The sequence below is a fragment of the Natator depressus genome, chromosome 1 (assembly GCF_965152275.1).
Source record: "Natator depressus isolate rNatDep1 chromosome 1, rNatDep2.hap1, whole genome shotgun sequence".
NCBI lineage: Eukaryota > Metazoa > Chordata > Testudines > Cheloniidae > Natator > Natator depressus.
The window spans coordinates 237,925,202-237,949,860 of NC_134234.1; the positions used below are offsets into that span (position 1 = coordinate 237,925,202).

The following is a 24,659-nucleotide window of genomic DNA, read 5'->3' on the forward strand; positions in this document are numbered from 1 at the left end:
GGCAGCCTGCAATGCCGTGTGGGAAATAATCTGCCCTTTAGAGACTATTGCTTTGAATTGTTGTCTCTTGTCCTCTGGGATGTCATTAATAAAGTCCATGAGTTTCCCGTAATTTCTGTGATCATATTTGGCCAGTAGGGCCACGTAGTTTGCCACTCTAAATTGTAGTGTGGATGATGCATAAACTTTGTGGCCGAGTAAGTCGATTCTTTTGCTGTCCCTGTCAGAGGGAGTGGACTGGAAATGCTGCTGTCTGTTCTTTTGGTTTGCTGATTCTACTACCAGTGAATTTGTTGCTGGATGCGTGAAAAGGAATTCTGAGCCCCTGGAGCGGATATAGTATTTCCGGTCTGCCCTTTTGCAGGTAGGGGGTATGGTGGCTGGGGTCTGCCAGATATTCTTGGCAGGGTCCATAATGGCTCCATTAATGGGTAGGGTGATCTTGGAGGAGGTCAAAGGTTGTAATATGTCGGTCAGCTCACGCTGAGTCTCCGACACCTCCTCCAGAGTGATCTTGAGCTCATTGGCCACTCTTTTGAAGAGGTCCTGAAAATGAGTAAAATCATCCGCTGTTGTTGGGGGTGGGGGCATAATAGCCTCTTCTGATGAGGTGGATGAATTATTATTATTTTGGGAGGGTTCAGGGCCTCCTCATCTGCATGCACCGTTGCAGGAAGCTCCTGTCCGTCTGTCGCAGAACTGTGGATGGGTATAGAAGGAGATCTAATGTCACCTCTGCGTAGGCTATATCGGCTACTGTGATGCCTGCTGTAGGACCCCCATGGGTTCCAGTAATGCCATTGTCAGGGGAAGGGCATGGGTGCTCCCATCCACCGGTGTCCATACCAGGGTAGTAAGTCCCTGGGTCTTCTTGGTCCCATGATAGTAGGGGTGTGAAGGGGGGAAGGAATGGTATGGTGAAAAAACTCCCTCCACTTCATCGTCCTCATCACTAGAAAAGTGAGAGGGAATAGGGGATAGCTGTCGGTGCTGTGCTGACGGTCCCGGTGAGAGATCGGTACCAAGTAATGGAGAATGTGGAGTTGGTGAGATTAGCAAATCGCTGGAATGAATAAATTGTGGTGCCATGGTAGAAGGATCCAGAATATATAGCGCTGAGTGTGGCGGGGGTGCCAAAGGGTTGGCCGGTGCCGATTGTTGCAGCACTGTATGCATAGTCATAAGTGGCTGAGATGTCGGTGCCGGGACAGCAACCATACTTGTGCGCATCACAGGCATGCTCAGCTGAGTAGGCACTGAGTCCTTTGCGGTATTGTGTGGTGCTGTATTAGAACAGGCAGGAAACTTTAAGCCCTGTTGCCTCGGCACCGGAGTGGTGTGTACCGGCAGCAGCTGGGGTACAGACAGTGCCGGAGGTGCCCAGAGCGTTGTATGTGTTGAGCCACGGAGCGGTCGAGACAGATCTGTTCGGAGACCATTTGGATGCTGGCTGGTCTCTGTGAGGTGATGAAGTTGGCTGTTTTTCTGTTTTTTTCTTCTCCTTCGTGGACTTAGGAGGGCTCTGTCTCAAGTAGGACTCCTGACCTGGGTCAGAGGCAGGTCTGAGGGACTTCTCCATTAGAATTAACTTGAGTCTCTGTCCTTTTGTGCCCTACCCTTCAGTTTATTGCAGTGGACACATTTTTGCGGGACGTGGGATTCTCCCAAACAGCGAACACATTGAGAATTGCCATCAGAGATAGTGATGGCCTCTCTGCACGTAGTGCATCTCTTAAAACCTGGCAAGCCAGGCATAGTATAAACTGTCTCGCTGACAGAAAAAAAATGGGAAGGAAATTTTTTTTTTTTAAGAGAAGGGGGAAATGAAACTTATTTGACTAGAAAAGACTACATAAACTGTATAAACAACTAATAATCTATCTAAAGCGAGAACTAATTGAGCGAGATTGCTGAGCTTCATCTCAGGCTGGGGACGATAGAAAAGGAACTGAGGAGCCCGGGCCGCGTGTGCGTGTTATTGAGGCACATTCAGTGCGTGAGGCAGGCAGTGCGCGTGTGAGTACTGCTGTAAAAATTTCCAAGCGAAGGCGCAAAGGCGCACCAAGACCTGGAGTGGAGCACCCACAGGGACAGCTCTTGAAGAAGTAGTAGTGGTTTCAGAACTGCTATGGACTTTGCATCGTATGTTGTGAACTAGTAAAGATGAACTATTTTCCAAATAATAGAATTTTATTCAGTAACAAAAGCTGTGCAAAGAGAAATCTGTGCAATTTAAAAGCAAATATATTAAAAAATGAATACATGACTGGAATAGAACTTAACAAGGGATGTTCATTTTACCTACACATACAGCAACCGTGGCTTTCATAGGTCAGCGTAGGTGAAGCTGTGGTTGTCCTTAATGTCCCTCAGAGTGGAGTGGTAGGGGTAGGGATGCGGGCCTTGATGCTGCAGGGAATATTGAGGGGGCTGTAGGGAGATGTTGCTTGGAGTTACCCAGGAACTGCAAAGGGAGGTGACCCCAGGATTGTTGAACCTGTAGGTCCACAAAAGTCTTCAGCATCTGTGTTTGCTACTGGAGAAGCCTCACTATGTCTGGTGCATCTCCCTCTCCGCTTCCTGCTGGGAGTCCTGGGCCTTTCTCCTGTCTGCTCTTTCCTTCTCTAGGGTCTCTGCAACATTCACCCTTCAGGCCCTGTGCTCACAGTCTGATGCAACATTGACTTGCAGGATCTCACTGCACTTGTCATCCTGAGTCCTCTTCTTTCTCCTCCTTATCTGGCTCAGGCATGCCAGGTGTGTGTCGGGGGAGCCCCCTCAGGGCTGCAATGGCAGCAGCTGCAACAAATCATGGAGTTACTGCTGTCAGTACAGTCACAATGGAAAGTGAAGATTCAGAACTCCCTTCCCTGGCTCCCCATAAGATTTAAACAAGACATGCTTACTGCCACTTCCGCTTCAGAGTGCTTGTGCACAGTGCCACTCAAAGCACCAGTCACGCTGAGAGTGGCCTGCCTGGGTGACAGAAGTGAAGAGGGAATTGCTTGGCTGCATGAAACTATGAGTATAGGGCTATGGCACTGAATACTGGCACCACTGTCCACAGGCAGTGGTGATTTTTAGCTGATATCTCCCTCCTGAGGGTATCAAGGGCACAGAGAGGACAGCTGTTGCTGGCATCCTGAAGTCGCTTTGGCCTGTATGCTCCTAGCCTATGTACTGCAATGGTGCCGGCCTAAGTTATCGCTGACTGGTGTGGGAAAGCGTCCTATGGCAGAGGAAGAAATAAAACTGCCATCTCTAGAAACCTTTGGCAGGGGATTGCAGATACTGCCAGGAAAGTTCCACTGAGATTTCTCAGGAGGATTCAAGGGACATCTCTGTGTTCACAAACAAACTGCTCCACATGCTCCGCCTGCCTAACTCTCCAGGGAAATGAAAAGCAGATAAAAATGCTGTCTCTCTTTCATGCACTGCTACCTGTTCTAGCACAAGTCAATTAATGAAAAATTGATAGCTACATCCTGTTGGATTGGGGGCCCCATCAGTACATCATTTCAATGGGAAATACAATTACACACTTACCCAAGCTTTCTTCCCCTGCACTGGGCTCGCTTGTGCCTGACTGCTGGGACTGACTGGTCTGCGGTGGAGACAAAAACAGGTCCTGGCTCACGGCATAGCAGGACCCCCGGTCAAATGTTCCTCTTCCTTCTCCTCCTTGCTGTTCATGCAAGGTGCTGGTGACTTAGGCTCCTTGGAGGTATCCACAGTGGTCTGTGGGGTGGTGGTGGGCTCTCTCTCAAGTAAGGCATGCAGCTCTTTGTAAAAGCAGTAGGTCCGCAGCTTAGCAGCAGATTGACATTCTGATATTCTTGATGCCGTTCCTTCACTTTCATGCGGCACTGCCGCTGATCCCTGTGTACCCCTTCTCCTGTGTCCCCTGTGTAATCTGCTCAAAGATGTCCACATTTCTACAGCTGGTCCATAGCTGTGCTTGCACAGCCTCTTCTCCCCATAAAACCAGGAGATCCAATATCTCCTGTCTACGCCAAGCCGGAGCACATCTGGAGTGTGTAGCTGGCATGGGCAGCTGGACAGTTGCACACAACAATAGAGAGCTGCTAGGTGTGCTCGCCAAGTTGGACAACCAGGAGAAGACATTTCAAAAATTCATAGTGCTTTAAAGGTAGGGTTGCCTTCTGGTCTCCACTGACCCCTGGGCAGTGGTGTTCACAATTGTGACCCGAGTGGTTAGTGTTGGGCACTGTGGGACAGCTGCTGGAGGACTGTTAGGGTCAACATAAGTAACGCAGTGTCTACACTCACACTGTGCCAACCTCAGTACATAGACCCTGGCTCAAAGCTGTTCTGGGAGGGGATGTTACTGCAACGCTGGAATGGGGCACGTACATTGGTGGGAGACAAATGTAAGTGTAGACACGTGCACAACTAGGTCAATGCAAGTGACTTATTTGCCAGTTAACCTAACATTGTAGTGTAGACCAAGCTTAAGGAAGCAAAGTTGCATTTTTCCCCAGGAGATGATTAACCCATGGAACAGTCCGCAGAATGAAACAGTACAAGGAGGAAGCACAAAAGAGTTTGAGGCTAGGGCAGATGTGAACGTCAAATCCTGTTTCTGGTTCTATGTGCTCTAAAATGGGAGATGGATTAGGGGACCCAAAGGTTGGTTTTTACCTGAGAAATGCCTCTGTTTATGGCCAAGATCCTTGGTCAAGCTGTCTTAGCACAGGCTCCAAGGACTTAAAGCCACCTTTGTAGCTGATCCCCTGAGCCTTAGGGTAAGCAGGGGCTGACTCAGTCCCCAGTGTAATTTAGAACAGGGTAGGTTACAGTTCTATTGGCCCAGGATTGCAAGGCACTCTCAGCCATGTCACTATTACCTCCGACAGCTAGGGAGGCCAGTACTGGGTGGTGCTTATATGGCCAGACCAGCTCCATGCCACGTTTGGACTCCCCTACACAAGGGATCTCCTCAGCTGTCCTTTATGGCAGTTCTCCTCCTGCAAAGATGACAGAGTGGGGGCTAAGGATCTAGCCCTCTGGACTGGCCAGTGATTGTTCTTTGGCAGCATCTTTTCTTGATCCTGGAGTGGTCAGTAATTTCAGGCTGCTACCCCAGAGCCTATTTGCTGCCCTCTGAAGGTGCAGATTTACAGCTTTGGCACATATGCCACATTTCCCCCTCTTTTCCTGACTGTTATCTGAGCATTCACTAGGGCTGCAGCTTTAGTTGCAAGATCATCTAAAAGGGAATTCTAGGAAAATTACTAATAATCAGGAATGATACTACAAAGGTACCAGTTGCCTCGATGATGCTTAGCTAGAAACATTGTACTGTCCCTCTGAGGTGTTATTCCTTACTACACATTTACATTTGCTTCCCATGCCAAACACTCAAAGTGAATAGCTGGAATCATTTTATGCATGTGATCTCCATATGTCATTTTCAGACCTAGTAAATTTCAGCATAGGTGTCATCCATCTACACTCCCAGTCACATGCATGAAATAAAACCACATGCATCGTACACATTTTTTGAGATTAGGAGGTGCAGCCTGAACAGGTTACCTTCAGTTTTGATCCTCAGTGCTGTTCTGACCAATGCAAAGAGGGTGGCATTAAACATGACAGTCCCATCACTGTTCAGTGGCATATTCATAGAGACTAGGCGCTAAGGGATAGGGAGAAGAAACAGAACAATCATGCAGTCAACACACACTACTCAGCAAAACGTTTTTTCTCATGCCACCTCACACCACCCTCCTGACTTATCATCCCTCCCACCAATGCAGGCACAGTCCATGTGCTTGGTTACCCAGATAGGAAAGGATGCTTCATATCATCATAACAGTAGAATGTGTTTGCCCAGAGGCATATACTATAGTACCTTAATGTGGATAACCCTTTCTAGGCCAGGACATACTTCATCTCTCCACTTTCCCCAGAAGCAAGTGGGCATGTACCCACAATGCATCTACGCAGACTGGTATTTATTACAGTAAAAGCAACATTTTACATTTATATGGCATCTTTAATTCCTAATGACTGTGAAGTGCTTTGCAATCTATAAGGAATCACTTTGCCCACCACTGAAATGTAGCTACCTCTGGTGCAGAGCTGTTTAATAGATCACAGAAACTCTCCACCACCTTTTAGGACATGAAGTTAATACCATATCCTACTGCAACTGCATGGAGAATTTTAGTGAGGCAGACTATAGCTGTCTAAATCAGAATGTGGATGATAAACTCTAATTAACATCCTTCCCCTTGTGCCAGATGATCTATAATGACACAAAAGCCTTGATTTTACATTTTATCCTAAAGGTGGGACTTTCACAAACACTTTGCCCTCAACACCTCCACACTGGGCATGGTTCAGTGCTGATTTGGAGGGAAAAATGCCAGCTGCTGACTCCCCAGCTCCACTTTCTGCAGTTACTGGGTTTCAGTGATTCAACCAGACCCTGCTTAGCAAGAAAGATCTGGCAAAATAACAGGCTGAAGTGATCTGGTTGCAGCCACGAAAAGTAATGTATTTCCGCCCAAAGCTTTGTTATATTCTAAGACTGATAATAACCAGCTACAAGAGGAACATGTCAACTTTATAAGACTCTGAAGAAGGACAAATCTGTCCATAGAGGAGAAAGGAAACACTAAGGCTAGAAACAGATCCTTCACAAGGGAAAATCCTTTCTGATGACTGGAAGCTTTTAACTAAGGAACTGAGGAGGAAATTTTCACACAAAGATTCTCCTCCTCTCCCCTCTCCTCTTATTTCAATATGTAGGTAATACTGCTGTTTAGTCTGTAGACATTATTTAAGGAATGATAACTCATCCCAGGTGCATTATTAGGTACAAGGAAAAATCTAAAAGCTATTTCCCCTCCCCTGTTATTTCTGTCTATCCTTCAGAGACCATATATAGTGTATCTATTTATCTGTCTCTACTGCATGCATACATCATTGATATTTGAGGACTACAGTTATCCAAGAGCCTTATTAGTGATATGGCTAATGGATTCCCACCAGGGCACTGAATGCAACTAGAAACTGCCTGCCATCTCTCAACAGAAGAGCCCTGGGGGAGGTTACTCCCATCTGAAACAGGCAGGAGATAGGATTACAGAATACTGGGTTATCGGAGTAAACACATACTATTCCTGGCTTCCCCATTAGGGGGCAGCAGACTTCCTCAGATGGGTCTTTATAGCCTACATGACTCTGTTTCCCCAGATAATATGTCTATAGCATCTACCACTATGTATACCTGATAATTCCTGTGCCAGGGATTCGGCAAACTCTAGCAAGGAGTCTATAATGTAGGCTAACTAATGGCCTGACTAGAAGCTAATACAGCAGCAAGCAGTGTTTACCAGATAATTCGCCAGAACCTACGCTCTGGATTATCAGTAAATGAAGCTGTAATTTGTTACATCTGTGCTTCCTCTGAGATGTTCTTCCCTCCTCCAACCTCCCCCCAACTGCACTGTCTTACTTTGCAAGCCACTCGATGAGGACAGAGCTTCCCAAAGCCCAGCGGAGGCTGAATCCGCCGGAGCAGCGTCACCACGTCCAGGTGTTTGATCCGTCCCCTGGGAAAGAAAATAGAATATCAATGATATAAGGGCCTGCCAATCCATCTGGAGAGGGCCTGAGAGCAGATGCTGTTAGAAACATATATATGAGGTCTCCATCCCAAGATTGCCAGAACCATTCTGTGTTAACGTGACATAGCAGGTGGCTTTATACGGTGCCTCTCATACTAATTGTATCTCTCCAGGCTTGCACAGCCATGAGTTAGCTCCTACTAGTTTGACTGTGTAAGAAAACACAACAATCATTATACACTTAGGCCAATATTGCAAAATTGGCCATGGATTTCAGTGCCTCAGTTTCTACGTGCCCAACCTGACACTGTGGGCACCCAAAATATTGAATCAGCCACATTCAGTGGTCACCTTTGAAAACATAGGCCTTAATAAACAGCATTGCAGACAGGGCTGGCCTTGTGACCCATGCACGAGGTTTCTCTTTTCCTTGTGCTCTGTCTCAGACACAACCCTGATCCACCATCCCTCAATTCTTGTTTATGCTCCTATCTGTTTCTGCGGCCAGCGGGCAATGCAAAGAATCCAGTCCCTTAATGCCTCCATACACCCATTTTGAAAGCTGCAATTTGGCTTTCCAAACTTTGTAAATGGGTCATCAAAAGTGAAAAACTCAAACGGGGAAGGGATGGGAGTTGCCACCACCAGAGTTGGAATCTCAGGCAGGCAGGGGGTAGCATGGACATACAGGTAGGATTGAGAAAAAGAGACCATTCACAGGTGGATCCTTACAGGTGATATTTGTCATATGGCTCCAGCAACCTTATGGCTAACCCTGTTTACAAAGAGTCCTGGGGTTGTTTACACATGAGAATTAATCTGGAATAAAGAAGGATGTGAATTTCAAATAGGTTAACTACTCCCGATTAACTCCATGTGTGGATGCTCTTATTCTGGAAATAAGAGTGCCTTATTCTGAATTATCTTAAACCAAGTGGATTAAGCTAATTTGGAATAAAGCATTCTTATTCAGGAATAAAACCATCCACACATGGGGTTAGTCAGGGATAGCGCCTCAGGAATGGCTATTCTGAAATAACTTCCCATGTCAACATGCCTTGGATACTAGGCCTGTTTTATTAACAAGTGGAATGTTTATTTCAGCACTGAGGTTATCCCTTATCTTTATCGAAAATTGCTCTGGACAGCCACCAGCGATGGCCAAAAGGGACCTCTGTTTAAATGTCACTTCCAACAATGTGACACAGCCCCAAACGCTGCACAGCCAGAATTAGCTATGAATCCAATGAGTCTTGAACTCATGATCTCTTTGTCAGAGCCAAGTAATTTACACCCACGTTAAGGCCCCTTTACACTGTCAGAGTGGCTTAAAGAGGTCTTGTGTAAATGAGCATCAGGCCCAAGAGTGTTTCCAACTGAGCCATATTGGTGCCTGTGGGTCAAATTCTCCTGTCAGTTGCACTTGTGCAAACTTATTAACGTCAGTGGAGTTGCAGGGGTGGAACAGAGGGGAGAATTTGGCCCTCCACATGCAATGCATATTTGCAGTGATGCAGGCTGTGGTGGGCACAACCACATAGCGGCTGGCTGGAATGACACATGGAAACACAAAGAATGAACGCTGCAGCTTTGGTGTGAGCTAAATATGGGATGCAGAGCAGAAGGCATAAAAGTTACAGAATCCAGGTCTTATAAGGGCTCAAAGACCTGTTTCTATGGCTACCCAAGAAGGGTCAGACTGGCCAGGTCTCAGGCCAGTACTACAGCATGTGATCCAGTGTACCAATCCACTCAACAAGCCTCCTTCTTAATGCACATCCCCCACTGGCCTGTTTATTAATCTGATAAATGGCCTATATTTTTCCAAGCTGTGCACAATTTAAAATTACATGCAGCTGGGAAAAAAAATGCAGACCATTTACTAGACTTTCTACTGCTCACATATCCTGGAACAGGCTGCTTCTGTATCTGATTCACATGTGGAGAGATGGGGGAGGTTTCAGCTTCTGCTTCTCTTTTTGAGTTTTCACAGAGATTTACATACACTGTATACTTGCCGGATTTGCTTCCTGCCATGAGAAGGTGCCACCCTATTGCATTGGGTCTGGGATGCCAGACTTTTCAGAGAATAGAGACCGTGCATCAGAAGTTAGCATTTTCTAAAGTTCAGGTCCGGTCACTTACTTGGCTTCAGGGTCATACTCTGCCCAGATCCTTTTAAACTCGTCAAGGTGATGTGGCCCCAGAATGGACCAGTCCCGCGTCAAGTAGTCAAAGTTATCCATAATAACAGCTACAAAAAGATTGATAATCTGCAAAGACAGAGGTGATGTGAAGGAGGAGGCATGTAACATCAGACTTTCCTTGGCTTCCAGTTTGCGTCCAAAGGCTGGATTTTGAATTACATGGTCCTGTGTGGTTTGACTGTCTCTCTTCTCATGAGTGACGCCATGTCAAGTGAGATAAGCAGAGGCTCTTGATTTAAATGGGAAGGTGTTGGAGGCAAGATGTTCTCAGCAAGGGCCCCTCAAATCTTGCCCCCCACAACTGATTGATGAAGCCCATGTTTGCTGAGCTTTTGGGTATGCTGCAAGGCCTACCTATTTATACAGGCTTTTTCCTGGGAGGGGCCTGGGTTTTTTTCCCCTTGGGGGCAGAGTTGGAGTCATTTCCTGGCATAGAGCCAAATGGTTTAAAAATATTGTAGACATCCTAGGGGGGTGTTTGGAGCTCTAATGGCCAGCTGCACAGTGCGTGCTGCAGTACTGCGTAATACCAGGAGAACTGTACTGCCAGGATGGAACAGATGCAAGTGGGATATGCCGTTTTCACAGTAATAGCAACAGTGGATAAAAAACAGATTGAAGGTAGGAGGGAAGGTGGGAGTGAGGCACTGGTGGCCTCACTTCAGACCTCAGGCCACTAATGTGTTCTTCTGATGGGAGGTATCCTTGTTTATGTTGTGACTGGCTATTGAGCTTGCTCTAGAGGGAGGCTCCTGAGCATGAACTGTGGGGATCAATTATCACTGTCGTGTGAGGCCATTGTGGATAATGTGTATCAGATTTTCCATATATGAGTTCACTTTTCTGCTACACAGTGTCAGTGCCCAGGGAAGTCAGGGGTTACTGGGCAGTCACAGGCCAGTACCATTTGTGCTGCCAATGCTGACTCACCAAAAAGGCACAGAGCATGTAGAAGCTGATGAAATAAAAGATGGAAAAGCTGCTCCCACAGGAATGGTCGCCTTCAGTAGAGTTGGTTGGCTCTGACTCGGGATCGCACTTCTTGTCTGGCAGACACGCAAGCATGATGTCCTGCCAGCCTTCACCAGTGGCACACCTGGGGATAAAGGGATACTTGAGAATGGGGAAGTGAAGTCAACAGTGACCACTTCAAAAGGGAAACAGCAGTTAGCACATGAAGAGCCTTCTCCTGCTCTCATTGAAGTCATGGCCTACATCTAACGGGTGATGGGACAGGTTTAACATGAACTGGCATGTCCCTCTCCTTCTACCTTTGTTGCTATCATAATGTTATCCATTACTGGAGCACCTGCTTTTGTATACTCTGGATACGGGGCTGCCATGTTCTGACCAGATGTTTGAGGAGATTTTTGTGGGGCTGGAAGGAGAGTGTACAGGGCTGGAAGGAGATCAGCATTTTGCTTCTCGCATTTTGCATTCCCTCATCCTTTTCTTCCCTGTCCTCTCCTGAGCTGCCCATTTCCCTTGTCCTCATTCCCTGTAAACCCGCAGGCAATGTAAGAGCTGCAAACTCTTTCCTTCAGTACGTCCAGTCCTCAGCACTTGCTGCCCTGCCTGACACAGATAGTCAGAGCTGGGTGCCAAACACCAGTTAGGGGAGGGATGATGTGTCAAACTGAGCAAGGAACAGTGCCCTGATTGGTGTTTGGCATCCTGAGTACATACTCCACAAGGGAGTGTCTCAGCTGGGGTGATCAGATTTGATGCTTCAGTGTGTAACTGGTCACCTCAGGGAGAAAGAAATAATTCCCCTCCCCCACAAGTAGTCTACTGAACAACTGGATATATGAATTTGTGGGTGGGGGTATTGCCTTACTCTGATACGTCAAGTATTGGCCATTGCTGGAGGTACGAGATCAGGCCAGACGGACCAATGGTCTTCCCCAAAATAGCATATCCTAGGTTCTGGATTTGGGACATTGTATTTCGAATCAACTCATGATCAAGATATGGTAAAAATGGAGAAGACATGTCCAGATGCACAAAGTCACCCTCACAGACGCACCCAGTCCAAAGCTCCGAGACACGCACCTGAAGAGTAGCAGCACTGCTTGAGGGAACGTCTGAAAGTTGTTGTTGCGGTTGATATCCGTGGTATCATTCAGAGCAATTTTACCAAACACCTAGCAGAAAGCAGAAGTCTTGTCAACTTAGCCTTGTAGCCCCCAAAACACTCTTGTCAGCTGTAATTCCTTGCATCTTAGTGATTATGAGCACTCAAGCCTGCCCCTTTCCTACAAGATGTTTCCTGCTGGTTTCCAATATTTGCTTCTGCTCCTCCTGTTTGTGCTATATCACTGGAAAAGCACCCACACAGAAACAAGAGGCACATTCTAATATACCATTAACATAACTATTCATTCATTATTGCATGTGCCATGAATAGGTGACATGGGGATCTCATTTCAATGTGCACTCACACTGGATGTTTTCAGTGTAAAGAAAAATAATGAGAGAGGAGAGGCTGCAATTTTTCTTCCCTTCACTGGCTTTCCAGAGGCTCGGACTTCACTAGGAGGAAAAGCATTGCAATAGACCACTGTCTGGACTGCCTTAAGTTCCCAGTGTCTGTAAGATGCCTTGCATCTGTACACAACAGCTGTGCCCTAGTACAGTGGAGTGCCTCACATTTGGAATTTACCCCAAAGGTCTACAGTGACAGTGCTTGGTGCTAGGAGATAGGTGTTTCAGGAACCCCAGAATGTACTGGTGCAACCATGTCTGCCAGGTGTCCTGGGTGTGGTTGCTTCAAAACGGTTCTGACCCAAACCAGCACTGCTGCATGGACACTGGAACAGGGGCAAGAATAAAAAAAAATTATGGGCTGAATCCTGCAGTCCTTACTTGGGGCAAAACTCCCACTGAAGTCAATGAGAAGTATGATTAAGGACAGCACAAGGACATACAAGCAATGGTGCTTGACCCTGATCAAAAATGAAGGCAATGGGAGTCTTTCCATTGATTTCAAGGAGTTCTGGATCAGACTTTTTCTGAGTAATACTTGCAGTGCTAGCGAATCCTGCAATGGCTAACCAGGAGTGCCTCAGGCAGTGAATAGGGAGAAAAGAAAGAGCAGAACTGCTATCCAGAGAGAGGGCAGGGGAAAGAGAGAGAGCATAGCATGTGAAGAGGGTGTGGCAGGATGAGGAAAAGGAGAAATCAGAAGACAAGGAGGGTGGGGGGAGGAGGAGAGGGCAAAGCATGCAGAGCAACAGTTACTGAGAGAGAAGACCTATCAGAAGCCTTGAAATATCATTTAAAGCAGAGGTTCTTCAATTCTGATCTGTGGAACTCAGCTGCTCCATGAAGTTACTGCCATCCAAGAGGCGAAGCTTTCATCACTGAAACAATATGAGGTCCCGCCCTGCTAGGAAGTTTTAATGGCTTCTTTGGATGCCTGCCAGAACTCCCTTGTATGCATGTGTTTGGGCTGCTATACAGACAGGGAAACCTATTAACAAGTCTCTTTCTTTGTGTGTTTTTGTTTGATTGGGACTTTTTGGGTGTAAAATTCAACTTAATCAAATCTGCTGACAACACTGAAGCCAGGGAGGAAGTAAACACAGAGAGGCAAACTGCAGAGCGACCTGTAGAGATTCGAGTCAGGGCTGTAAGCAGTGCAGACAAATGCAGCACTAGTAAGCGCAAAGTCCTACATGTAAGGAGGAGAAATAAACAGCATAAGTATACAAGGGGGAAAGGTAACTAAGCAGCTAGCCCCATCATACCAAACTGACTTCATTTCTATCTTCTTTCCCTAACACATTACTGTCCTAATGATACTTTTTAGGAATTCAATCACTCTAGTTCCTGCAGGGAAGATGTGGGAGTAGGCTGAGGAAGGCAGGTGTCCACCAGAGAATTACTGTCTTAAGGATCAAGTAGTGGTCCGTGATACAAGCACAGAAAGGTTTACGAGCCACTGATTAAAAACTTGGAAAAAAACCAAAGATGCATCCCCATTCACTTCAATGGAGTTAGATCAGGGATGAATCTGGGCACTAAGCAGCCCACTTATTAAAGGGCATCCTCCTCAGTGAATGTACCTGTACTTGAATTTTGGTATTTATCAGAGCTGAGGGAAACTCTGCAATTTTGCTTTGCTAGGGCTTGTGCAAACATTTTCTTCAGTTGCAGTCCATGTGGATTCATCCACCCCTATCCCTTATGCTGCTTCGAGATACACAGGGAGCAGACTGGCTGTGGGTCAGCCTTAGGATTAAAGGAGACTGGCATTAGGTCCCCAAAACTGGAGGAGCATAAAGGTGGGTTAAAGCTATCTTGGATCCCCACCAACTCCACCAGTTTTGCACCAAGCTCAGCTTAGTCAGATCACAGAATCTAGCCCACAATCCTCAGCGAATCTTAGATGAGCAGGGTCTGAGTTTTGAGTTTGTAATGAAACCCAAAGGCAGGGGAGTTTCAGATGGTTTCAGGCTTCCTTGAAAGCATCTTGTACAGGTTTAGTTTTTATAGCCACCACTGCAAAGAGCTGAGGAAGCCTTGCCAGGCCAGAAAGTTCTCTTAGGACTTCATCTACTCAGGGCTCTTTATTCCCCATCTGACATCACCATGAAGCCTATTTCATGGACAGAGTGTAGTAACCTCATAGCCAGAATGAATAGCAAGAACCGAGCACCTCTGGAGGAACAAAGAGCCTCTTTGCATGCAAATATCCTCAGTAATTAAAAAATAAATAGAAGGAGAGAAGTACAGGGAGAATTACAGGAAAACAGTTCCATCTTAGAAGGGCCATCTTTAAATAGAATGCTCTTCAAGAGCCCTTTGGGCTTCTCCTGGTTCAGATCCCCCCTCTCTCTGGTGGGCAGTGACAGCCCCAGCTGCACTGAGGAGGCGCTGGGAGTAACTGTTGTGGGAGGACAGCTCAAATACTCAGAGGCAGCTTGAGTTGAGGCAGCCCATATTTTTCCTTTCAGCAGACAGTACATGAGGGAGTTTCCCTGTTGGAAGAGTCTGATTGTCCTTTTAACTACCCAGCTTCAACTCATACAAGGCACTGGCAGTGTTACTACAGGCTTGCTACACTACTCAGCAGTGAAACGGAGCATGAGGGAAGAGCTGCAAGTAGAAGAAGATGCAGGAGGAGGTTCCTCCCTCTTGTCCTTTCTAGACAGTGCCTCTTGGGCTATCATCAGACTGGTAGCTTCATCCATCAGCATCAATTTGTATTTTTCCACTTGTGCATGTGAGGTAGTGAGGCTTGAATATTGTTACACTTCATGTCAGAGAGGTAGCTAAGATGAACTGATAGGTCTCCTTTATATAGGAAATTCTTATGTCATTGTCAAAGTATTGTCATGCTTATGACATTGTCATCTAAGCTTTCAAGTGAGCTGCTCAACAGTGAGATACTGAAGGCTTTCTTCAAGAACTCTGCTTCAACAGGCTCAAGACAGCACACAAACCGGGGGACATAAGTGCGAACTAACTACCTGTAATTACATTATTGCCTTTGGCACTGTATAGGACAACAAACATTATAACGGGTCTGAAGAATCTAAGTGATGAGGAACAATCAAAGACTTGGGCTTCTCACTGGAAAAGCAGAGACTTGAAGGTGACCTAGCAGAGATCTTTGGAATTTGGAAAGGGATCGACACAACTGATAGACATCTGGTTTTTCCACTCGTTAAAAACAGGGGATTTCTCACAAAAGATAATAGAATTATTGGATCATGCACCTAGATATTACAGTAACAGGCTCATTCGAGATACTATAGACAGATAGGCACACAGAGGTCATCATTAAATGGTAGTAGTAGCAGCTAGGTAAGTATAGGTAAGAAGTATTCCCAAATTGTTCCCTATACTATATAGGAAATACTAGGAAGATCTTGGCAACATTAGCTAGTTAGATTAATAAAGGCAAAACTGGAAAGTTTTAAAAGGTGACCACTCTAATTGGAGAGCTAAATAGACAGAGTTATTGAGGATCCAACAGAGACAGTCTAAATTAATTCAAGAGATAGCAAGCTTTGTTTCTTGAGAAAGAGGAGACCAGAGTAGAGAGTGAAAAGGTAATAAATTGGGGTTATGTTAAAAATAATTTTAAAAAATGAGACATAGCGAATCAGATGAATTTTGCCTAACCTTTCTTACGTTCTTTCTAACAATTTCTGGCTCCATTGTGAAGAATAAGAACTGGGGGATGGTGAAAGACCTTTGGAAGTAATACACCATGCCTTTCTTTTTTTTGGTCTCTAACCTCTGATGGTCTGGTGGTTGTTCTGAGACTTTTGATTAACTAAGAAATGGAAAGTAAAGCTTAGCATGAAAAACCATCACCAGTAAGTGAGGCAGGAATGTAACGTATAGCTGGGACAGTCACATACTATGCACACATCAATAGCTTTTTCCACTTGTCTCTATACAGTATCAGTCATTTGCATAGATTAATGCTCATGCTGGTTCCAAATTTGTTTTCATAAGCGGAATACAGTATAGTACTGATACAGCTTCATGAGGAATTGACACAAGTAAAGAGTTGAGATGTTGGGTCTGAGCATATCTTTACTTACACCTGTGTAAATCACGAGTAACTCTGTTGAAGTCAATGGAGTTACGCCAGTGTGAAAGTGGGGTGAGAGAATAATCAGGCCCGATCACCACCATGACCAGGAGCCATTTGAACTGGTTGCTGTGTGAAAACGAGCAAGCCAGTAAACCACCTTTGATACGGCTGTAGGGATATTCTTTTGGGAGGTGCTGTGAGGTTCTTTTTAATGTATACTCTGTGGTCTGCTACACAGTGTTTTTGTTTGGTTTGGCTGGTGTAGCTGTCAAGTCCTGTTGGCAGCGTAAACCCAGTCAATGTTTTTTGAATTGACTCAGGTTTATTGTCTGAGCTCAACTTCATAAATGCCTGATTATATGGCTAGGAGAGGAGCTACATGTAGGACCAGAAAATGATCTGGTGACTTCTTGTGCAACTATCCTCCCCAGAATTTCGTGTGAAAGATAACATAGTTCTTGAGAGGTTTCAGAGTAACAGCCGTGTTAGTCTGTATTCGCAAAAAGAAAAGGAGTACTTGTGGCACCTTAGAGACTAACCAATTTATTTGAGCATGAGCTTTCGTGAGCTACAGCTCACTTCATCGGATGCATACTGTGGAAATTGCAGAAGACATTATATACACAGACACCATGAAACAATACCTCCTCCCACCCCACTCTCCTGCTGGTAATAGCTTATCTAAAGTGATCATCAAGTTGGGCCATTTCCAGCACAAATCCAGGTTTTCTCACCCTCCGCCCCCCCACAGACAAACTCACTCTCTTGCTGGTAATAGCCCATCCAAAGTGACCACTCTCTTCACAATGTGTATGATAATCAAGGTGGGCCATTTCCTGCAGAAATCCAGGTTCTCTCACCCCCTCACCCCCCTCCAAAAACCACACACACAAACTCACTCTCCTGCTGGTAATAGCCTATCCAAAGTGACCACTCTCCTTACAACCTGCATGAAAATCAAGGTGGGCCATTTCCAGCACAAATACAGGTTTTCTCACTCCCCCACCCCCATACACACACAAACTCACTCTCCTGCTGGTAATAGCTCATCCAAAGTGACCACTCTCCCTACAATGTGCATGATAATCAAGGTGGGCCATTTCCAGCACAAATCCAGGTTTTCTCACCCCCCCCCCCACAATCATGCACATTGTGGGGAGAGTGGTCAGTTTGGATGAGCTATTGCCAGCAGGAGAGTGAGTTTGTGTGTGTGTGGGGGGGGTGAGAAAACCTGGATTTGTGCTGGAAATGGCCCACCTTGATTATCATACACATTGTGAAGAGAGTGGTCACTTTGGATGGGCTATTACCAGCAAGAGAGTGAGTTTGTCTGTGGGGGGCGGAGGGTGAGAAAACCTGGATTTGTGCTGGAAATGGCCCAACTTGATGATCACTTTAGATAAGCTATTACCAGCAGGAGAGTGGGGTGGGAGGAGGTATTGTTTCATGGTGTCTGTGTATATAACGTCTTCTGCAATTTCCACAGTATGCATCCGATGAAGTGAGCTGTAGCTCACGAAAGCTCATGCTCAAATAAATTGGTTAGTCTCTAAGGTGCCACAAGTACTCCTTTTCTTATAGCTCTTGAGAATCACCTACCTGCATTCCAATCACTGCATAGATGAAGAATAACATCACTATTAAAAGAGCCACGTAGGGGAGAGCCTGGAGGAAAAAAAATAACAGAACAGAACACATTGTATCAATTAATCAGATAACTTGGCATGCTGGAGCCAGGCTTATTTTACTGGGGCCCTGCTTTATCAAGATGGCCTGAGGAGAACAGTGCCAGTCCAGAATCAATTAAGGTCTGCAATTTATCCATTTGACCACTAGATGCCTCTAGTGATCCACATCTGATTTCACCAAGGTGCCTCAAATACAGCCATTGTATCACCCAAAACAAGATAGGCCCAATTATGCTTCCACTTACACTCCACAGACTTCAGTGGAATCACTCTGTTGTACACCAATGAGAGTAAGACCAGAATTAGGTCCGATATCTGCTCGTCTTCCAAATGTAGAAAACTTATAATTAGCATCGCCCTGATATTAGCAGCAAGGGACGCTCTTTAGTGTGACATTCTGCAGCTACTTTGGTGAAATGAGAAGTGCGTAAAGTGCTAAGACCAAAAAGTTCAAGGCTTCTCCTGCTATGGCTGATGATATCACAAGCACCGAAAGCAGTATGAGCTATATTCCCTGCTCTGAGTTAGGTATCTATGATGGTTTTAGAGATGCGTTAGGTGTCTGTGATCAGCTGTTGAAAAGGAAATGCAAAGTCCTGATAGCTGGTGCTGGCTTGTAAGTAGGAGATCTGCTCTGTGAGAGGCTGCGTGTCCTCAGCTTCCACTACCTTTAACAGGAATCCAGGGCACTCAGCACATCACAGGGTCCCGTCGTAATAAAATTTTGTTTGTATTTTGTATAATGTAAAATAAAAAATAATAATGTAGCATGTATTAAATGTATTAATGTATGATTTGACCATATCCTGCCAGCCACCCTTTTTGAATAGCGAAAAGGAATGGCCTAATATGCCATTGGTAAAAATCCATCAGCCAGAATTTCTTTGTATCTGGACTGATTTCAAGGCAGTAACAGACCTTTGAGGGTCACCATTTTGTGGTAGGTTTAGCATTTTAAAATAAGTAAAAGAATGCCATGATTGTTTGCTTTTGCATTGCAACTTGATGTTCCTGTTCAAAATGTTCTGTGTAAATTAATTCTGTTTTGTGTGTGAATGATGAATGTATGTATTAAAAAATAAGTGTGAAGGCCATCGCTAAACCAGACGGTCTAGGGAGGAACTGGAGACAAACCCAAGGGCGCCAGGAGGTTGCAACATGCCCCTATTAAAATGTCAAAAAAGGGCAAATTAACAACTCTAAAAATAAAACAGGCACCTATCAATAAAAACAAAATAGCTGTAATCAAAACCAGCATAAAATAATTCCCTAAAAAGCTTAATAAAAAAACAAAATAAAAAATAATAATAAAAAAACAATAAAAAAACCAAGCACTCATCAAACAACAATTAATTACAGCATAACGGTGCAAAAGTCATTAGTCCCAACAAAAAAAAATCACTATAGAAACAGGGTTCCTTGCCATAAAACTTTGGGCTTGTCCTGCCAAGACTTCTCCAGAGCATCGTGTCGTGACCGACAAAACCTGGCTCCTCCCTACCTGTGATCAACCTAGCTTGCCACTAGATTGATCCGGACTCTGGACTAGTAACTATAACATCGACTGGTGGAACAGTGCGTGTGTGTATGTGTGTGATGTGATTGAATGCATATGCTAATTGTTGTATCTTCAATAAAGGCGGAGTATTGCCTTTTCTCCTAAAAAAAAATCCCGTGTGCTTATAAGCATAACAGTCCAGCTCTAAAAGAGAAACTGACTTTCCACCTTCTTGTTTTTTAAAGATATTTAGCAGAGATGGGCTCAAGCCACGGAATTCAGATCTCCATCCTGAGTCTGAACACCTCAAAGTTTGAGGGTGTTGCGATCTGAGATTTTGGTTTGGTCCATTTTACAGATCTTACAGCCATCTGCAAAATTTGGATACTGACCCTGATTTGGGTTCTGAACACCTTCTCTTTTGGGAGTGTCTGGTCCAGAATTTTGTATTGTTATTTGAATTTCATTTGTAGATTTTAAGTTTACCCCTACGTTTCATTAGGGCTCAATCCTGCAGTCCTTATTCAGACAGAGCTGATTTCCATAAGTGTTTTGATAAAGTAAGGACTGTCGGATTTGTCCATGAGTGAACTAGAATCTTAAAACAGGATTTAAACTTAGATCTATTGCATTTACCTTTAAACAATCTATCTAAATAATCAAAATGGAACGCAAGGCAGGGAAATCTTCGGTGTTCTACTAATCCTAATGGGCAAATTAATCCCTGTGGTAATTCCAGGCTGCAGTAGAGGTAAACCAAACTGGAATTTGGGTCTGTAAATTTGGAGACAGCCCTTATGGGTCAAATCAAGGTTATGAACTTGGGGATAGCTGAGACCCCAAAAGTGGTCCAGGCAGCATCCAGACAACGACCCAACAGGCCAAGCTCCTAGAAGTTCTTATAACTTTAGAAGAGGCACTAGAGGGCTGCCTTCCCTACCCTACTCTCTCAATCTGTTCTACTCCTCTCTTTTTGTTTTCCAACTTCATCCCCCTCTCTTGTTCTGTTTTCCTTTTCCTCTCTCCCTTATCCTCCAGGATTCCCTCACTTCCTTCTGGTCCCACTCTCCTGGGTTACTCCCCTTCAGCTCTGCCTCTGCTTGGTTTCACTGCTCTTTCCTCTTGGTTCTCACTCCCTTACTTTGCTCTCAACACCCCTATGATTTTCTTCTACCCAGATTATCCATTCTGGTCTGTGTTGATGCCTCACAATGTGGAAGCTTTGCTGACTCGTTTCCCACAAGACCACTCCTCTGATCAACATGCAGCTCCACCAGTAGAGCACTAATCACAGCAATGGCCGAGGCGGGGCTGATCTGAACTTCCACAACACGGGGCAGCTGATGAATATCAGGCTGTCCTGGATGAGTTAGGACATTTCTTGGGCATATTCCGAGACACAGAAAAATGCACAATCCCAGGGAAAAAAATCACCAAAATTCAGATTTGATAGTGGGACTGGCTGAACAGAGAGCTCTTAGCTATTTTTAGTCCTCACACTCTGCCCTCTCCATTGACTTCCTCCCATCACCCTTCAGCCCTGCCTCACAGTGACTCTGCAGCCAAGAAGACCTCAGAGAGGCCACTCCCTTTCCCACCAGGGTATGTCTACACTGTAGCTGGAGGTGTGACTGCAGCTTGGTTAAATATGTTAGTTTTAATCTAGCTATCACAGCTAAAAATAGGTGAAGACGCGGAGGCCTGGGGTTCTGCGTGGGCTGTTCCAGACTGCCTGGGACCCCAGATACAGATGCACGATGCTAGCCCATGCTGAAGCCTGTGCTGCTGCAATGTCACAGTTGTTTTTAGCTGCGCTGACTAGATTAAAGCTAGTGTGGGTCTGGTTACCCAAGCTGCAAACACATCTCCCTCATTCTCAACCCTTCTGGCCTGGGGAGGGGAGAGCTGATCTCAGAACTGAAAGGAGCTGTTCCTAAGCCGGTGGGGCAGCCAGAATTTGAAAACTTCATTGTGATTCCTGGTTAGCGATGACTGGGCTGTGTCAATGAATCTGCTTCCTACCTATCTTGCCAGAATAGTTCCCATTGGAGCTGCTCACACAGCAAACCAAAGTTAGCGGTGATGGAAGTGGTGGGGTAGATTACGGGTATGAGTTGGTCAGAAAAATGGGTGAAAGCCACTTGTACCAATTTGGCATTCAGTGAGTGGACAAAATGAGTCATTTACACCAACTTGGTGGTGTTATTTTACAGTACCCAGGAGTTGTATTGTGAAGGGACCAAACTCAATCCCTGATATAGGAAGGCGTTACTCCACTGAAGTCAATGGGCATTGTGGCCACTTACAGCAGGGCTTAATTCGGCCCCAGAAAAGGGGGAAGATGGTGCAGAGTAAGTTTAAAAGTGTGGACCAGCTCCCATTCCCATTTAAGTCAGTGGAAATTTTGTCATTGCCTTCACTGGGAGCAGAATTGGAGCCTGTGTGTGGGTTTAGGGAAATCTGCTTTCTCTTTCAGCTTCTTGTGAATTGTTTGGCTTGTGTGTTACACTCATTTGCACACTCGCTGAATCACACATTAGTACATGCTACTTTTTTACCTACTTAGACTACATTGTCTGCCCACCTTACACTTGATATTTTATTTAGACCACCATTTACATCACTTCTATACTTGGCCCAGACACTTCCTCAGAAGCTGAACCTGCTAGTATCAGGTTGTGTTGGCCCAATAAGTCCATGTCAAACACCTGTGAAATGCAGAAATATGCTGGGCTTCATTAGTAACTGTAACTTGGCTAACCTCAGCAACTCTTTGAAACCATTATTTCAAATGGGTGGATGTCTCCTTGTTTGTTACTCTCAGAGATGATCACTCTTATGCTTCATGGTCCCCCTCTCCTCACCCACTCTGTTTACTCCCATACCTTAGATTGCAGATCTGGCTAAGTTTGGAGTGTCTGCTTCACTTCCTGCTGTGGTGCAATAGGTTAATAACCATACCACCTTACCTTTATATCTCATCTCTCACTCTGAATTATCTCAAAGTGCTTTACAAACCCTAGACCACTTTTCCTCCCACTGAAATGCAGTTAGCTCTGGGGTGAAAAAGCAGCAGCTATTTAACAGGTTACAGCTACATTACACCCAGGGGGTGAAAGTAACTTAAAGGACTTACCGGTACGCAGGGTGGCTGGGCTCCTGGGCAAGGTGGGGGGGGGCACGGCTCTGGGCCCCCGGAAGGGGTAGGGCCTCGGGCAGAAGGGGCAGGGCTGGGGCCAGACTCCCCCAACCAGCCCTTCAGCACCGCCCAGCCTGAACCGCCCAGGGCTCCAGCGGCGATTTAAAGGGCCTGGGGCTCTGGCGGTGATTTAAAGGGCCCGGGGCTCCAGCTACTGCCGGGAGCCCTGCGCCCTTTTAAATTGCTGGGCCCCAGGGCAGCTGTCCCTCCCCCCCCACCCCGGTGTCAGCGGCCCTGCCAGTATGGTGCTTAAAGTGCTGCCACAGCAGCGCTTTAACATCGGCTATGTACTGGCTCGTACCAGCAGACACTTTCTTACCGGTATGCCATACCAGCCTGTACCGGCTTACTTTCACCTCTGATTACACCACACTTTTGGGCAGAGAGGGCAAATTACCCCTGTGGAGAGAGGCAGCACAAGGGCTATGAGCTTAATGAGATTTCAGTGGTGCACAGAGCCTTACGCTGGTCCTCTGCACATGAGTGAATTTCTCTTAAAACAATGGATACAGAATACCTCTGAACCTGCAGACAGAATTTTAAGGGAGCTGTGGGCAGAAAACAATTACCTGAGTTAGAATTTGGCCAATATATGGGAGTCAATATCCCGTCTCTGTTACAAAGTGCTAGGGATCTTAATGATTATAAAGCAATCAGGGCAGCGTTTTCATGTCTGAATTGCCTTTCACTTTGGTTTGAAGCAGAGACCAGCGTGTCCCATGAGATGCCAAGTGTGTATAGGACCCAAGGAGTTACCTAGGCTGTCTCGGTAGAACTCACCACTGTGCAGAAGGCCAACATGAGGCCTTTGCACCACTGAAGTCCCACTTAAACAATGTGCTGGCCTGCTGCATAGGAGAAAATTTTGACCTTTGTGCTTAAGGCCCATCCTGCCAGCATGAAAATCTCTCTTTGAAAGGCAAAAAAGAGCATAAATACCTCTTTCCAGGCATGTCTGCTTAGTGATAAGTGAAGGAATACCTGGAAGGATTTGATGAAGGTCCAAAGCAATGTCCGGATGCCCTCCCCACGGCTCAGGAGCTTCACGAGACGCATCACACGGAAGAGTCGGAAAAAGGTGATTGAGATGCGCGAGTTTTCCTCTGCATTCTGGAACCCATTGGCACAGAGGCAGTAGTTATAACAGCAGATGAGGAACAAAGATCCTGGGTCACAGACAACACTACGTAGGAAAAGTTCACTGCACTGTTCCCTTTCGTTGTTAAAGCTCTCTGGCATTGCAGTAGCCCCAGCAGCTCAGATGGATTGATGCAGGTTTAACCTGCCTTCTATCCAAGGCTGTGGTGCCATCCTAAAGGTTCTCTGGATTTCAGTATTCCCCAGTGGAGCTGTGCAACCTCTCATCAAAACCTTCCTTTGGGTTTCTTACTGAGGGTGCCTGAATCATGATTAGGGTCTTAAAGGTAATGGAATAGTTTTCCTGACACTATCTTCTCAAGGAGCCCTCAGTTCCCCTCTGTAATTACAGTGGCCAAGAAGTCACAATTAGACAATGGGGGAAAAAGACAGTTTTCTTTTGGAGTTGTCTCTGAAGCTACTATTTAATGTGCATCATCCAGCTGTCCTAGTTAATCTGGCACTAAGTATCCATGACGCACTTAGCCTGCTCTGCCTGGGGAATTCGGGCAGGTCCCAAGTCTGCTTTGAAGCTTGGAGGTCCCACATGAGCATAGCATGTGCTGCCACTGAGCCAAGCTCTTAGCATTGCTTGAGCCTCGGAATCAGCCTTCCCATCTCTGCAGTGGCATGGCTGTGGTTTTTGAGCTCTGCACTGTCCACTCACAGTCCTGAGCTCTGGGCCCTTCGTCTTTCTCATGACCCCTCTGTATTTCCCACAGCCTATGCACTGCGCAGTATTATTTTTAATTTTGGCTTGACAGCTCGCGCTCAGGCCG

At 45.7% G+C, this 24,659-nt stretch overlaps 1 protein-coding gene across 1 annotated transcript in view; it reads right to left on the reverse strand.

The window, feature by feature from the left end:
• CACNA1C (calcium voltage-gated channel subunit alpha1 C) overlaps nucleotides 1-24,659 on the reverse strand; it is a 714,429-nt gene that overhangs the window by 28,033 nt on the left and 661,737 nt on the right. The window contains exons 34-40 of the mRNA XM_074938754.1: nucleotides 23,725-23,853; nucleotides 17,958-18,023; nucleotides 11,858-11,949; nucleotides 10,736-10,901; nucleotides 9,744-9,871; nucleotides 7,487-7,583; nucleotides 5,552-5,659 (exon numbers count right to left, since the gene is read on the reverse strand). Coding sequence (XP_074794855.1) covers nucleotides 5,552-5,659; nucleotides 7,487-7,583; nucleotides 9,744-9,871; nucleotides 10,736-10,901; nucleotides 11,858-11,949; nucleotides 17,958-18,023; nucleotides 23,725-23,853 — 786 coding nt within the window. The remainder of the gene's footprint in view (nucleotides 1-5,551; nucleotides 5,660-7,486; nucleotides 7,584-9,743; nucleotides 9,872-10,735; nucleotides 10,902-11,857; nucleotides 11,950-17,957; nucleotides 18,024-23,724; nucleotides 23,854-24,659) is intronic.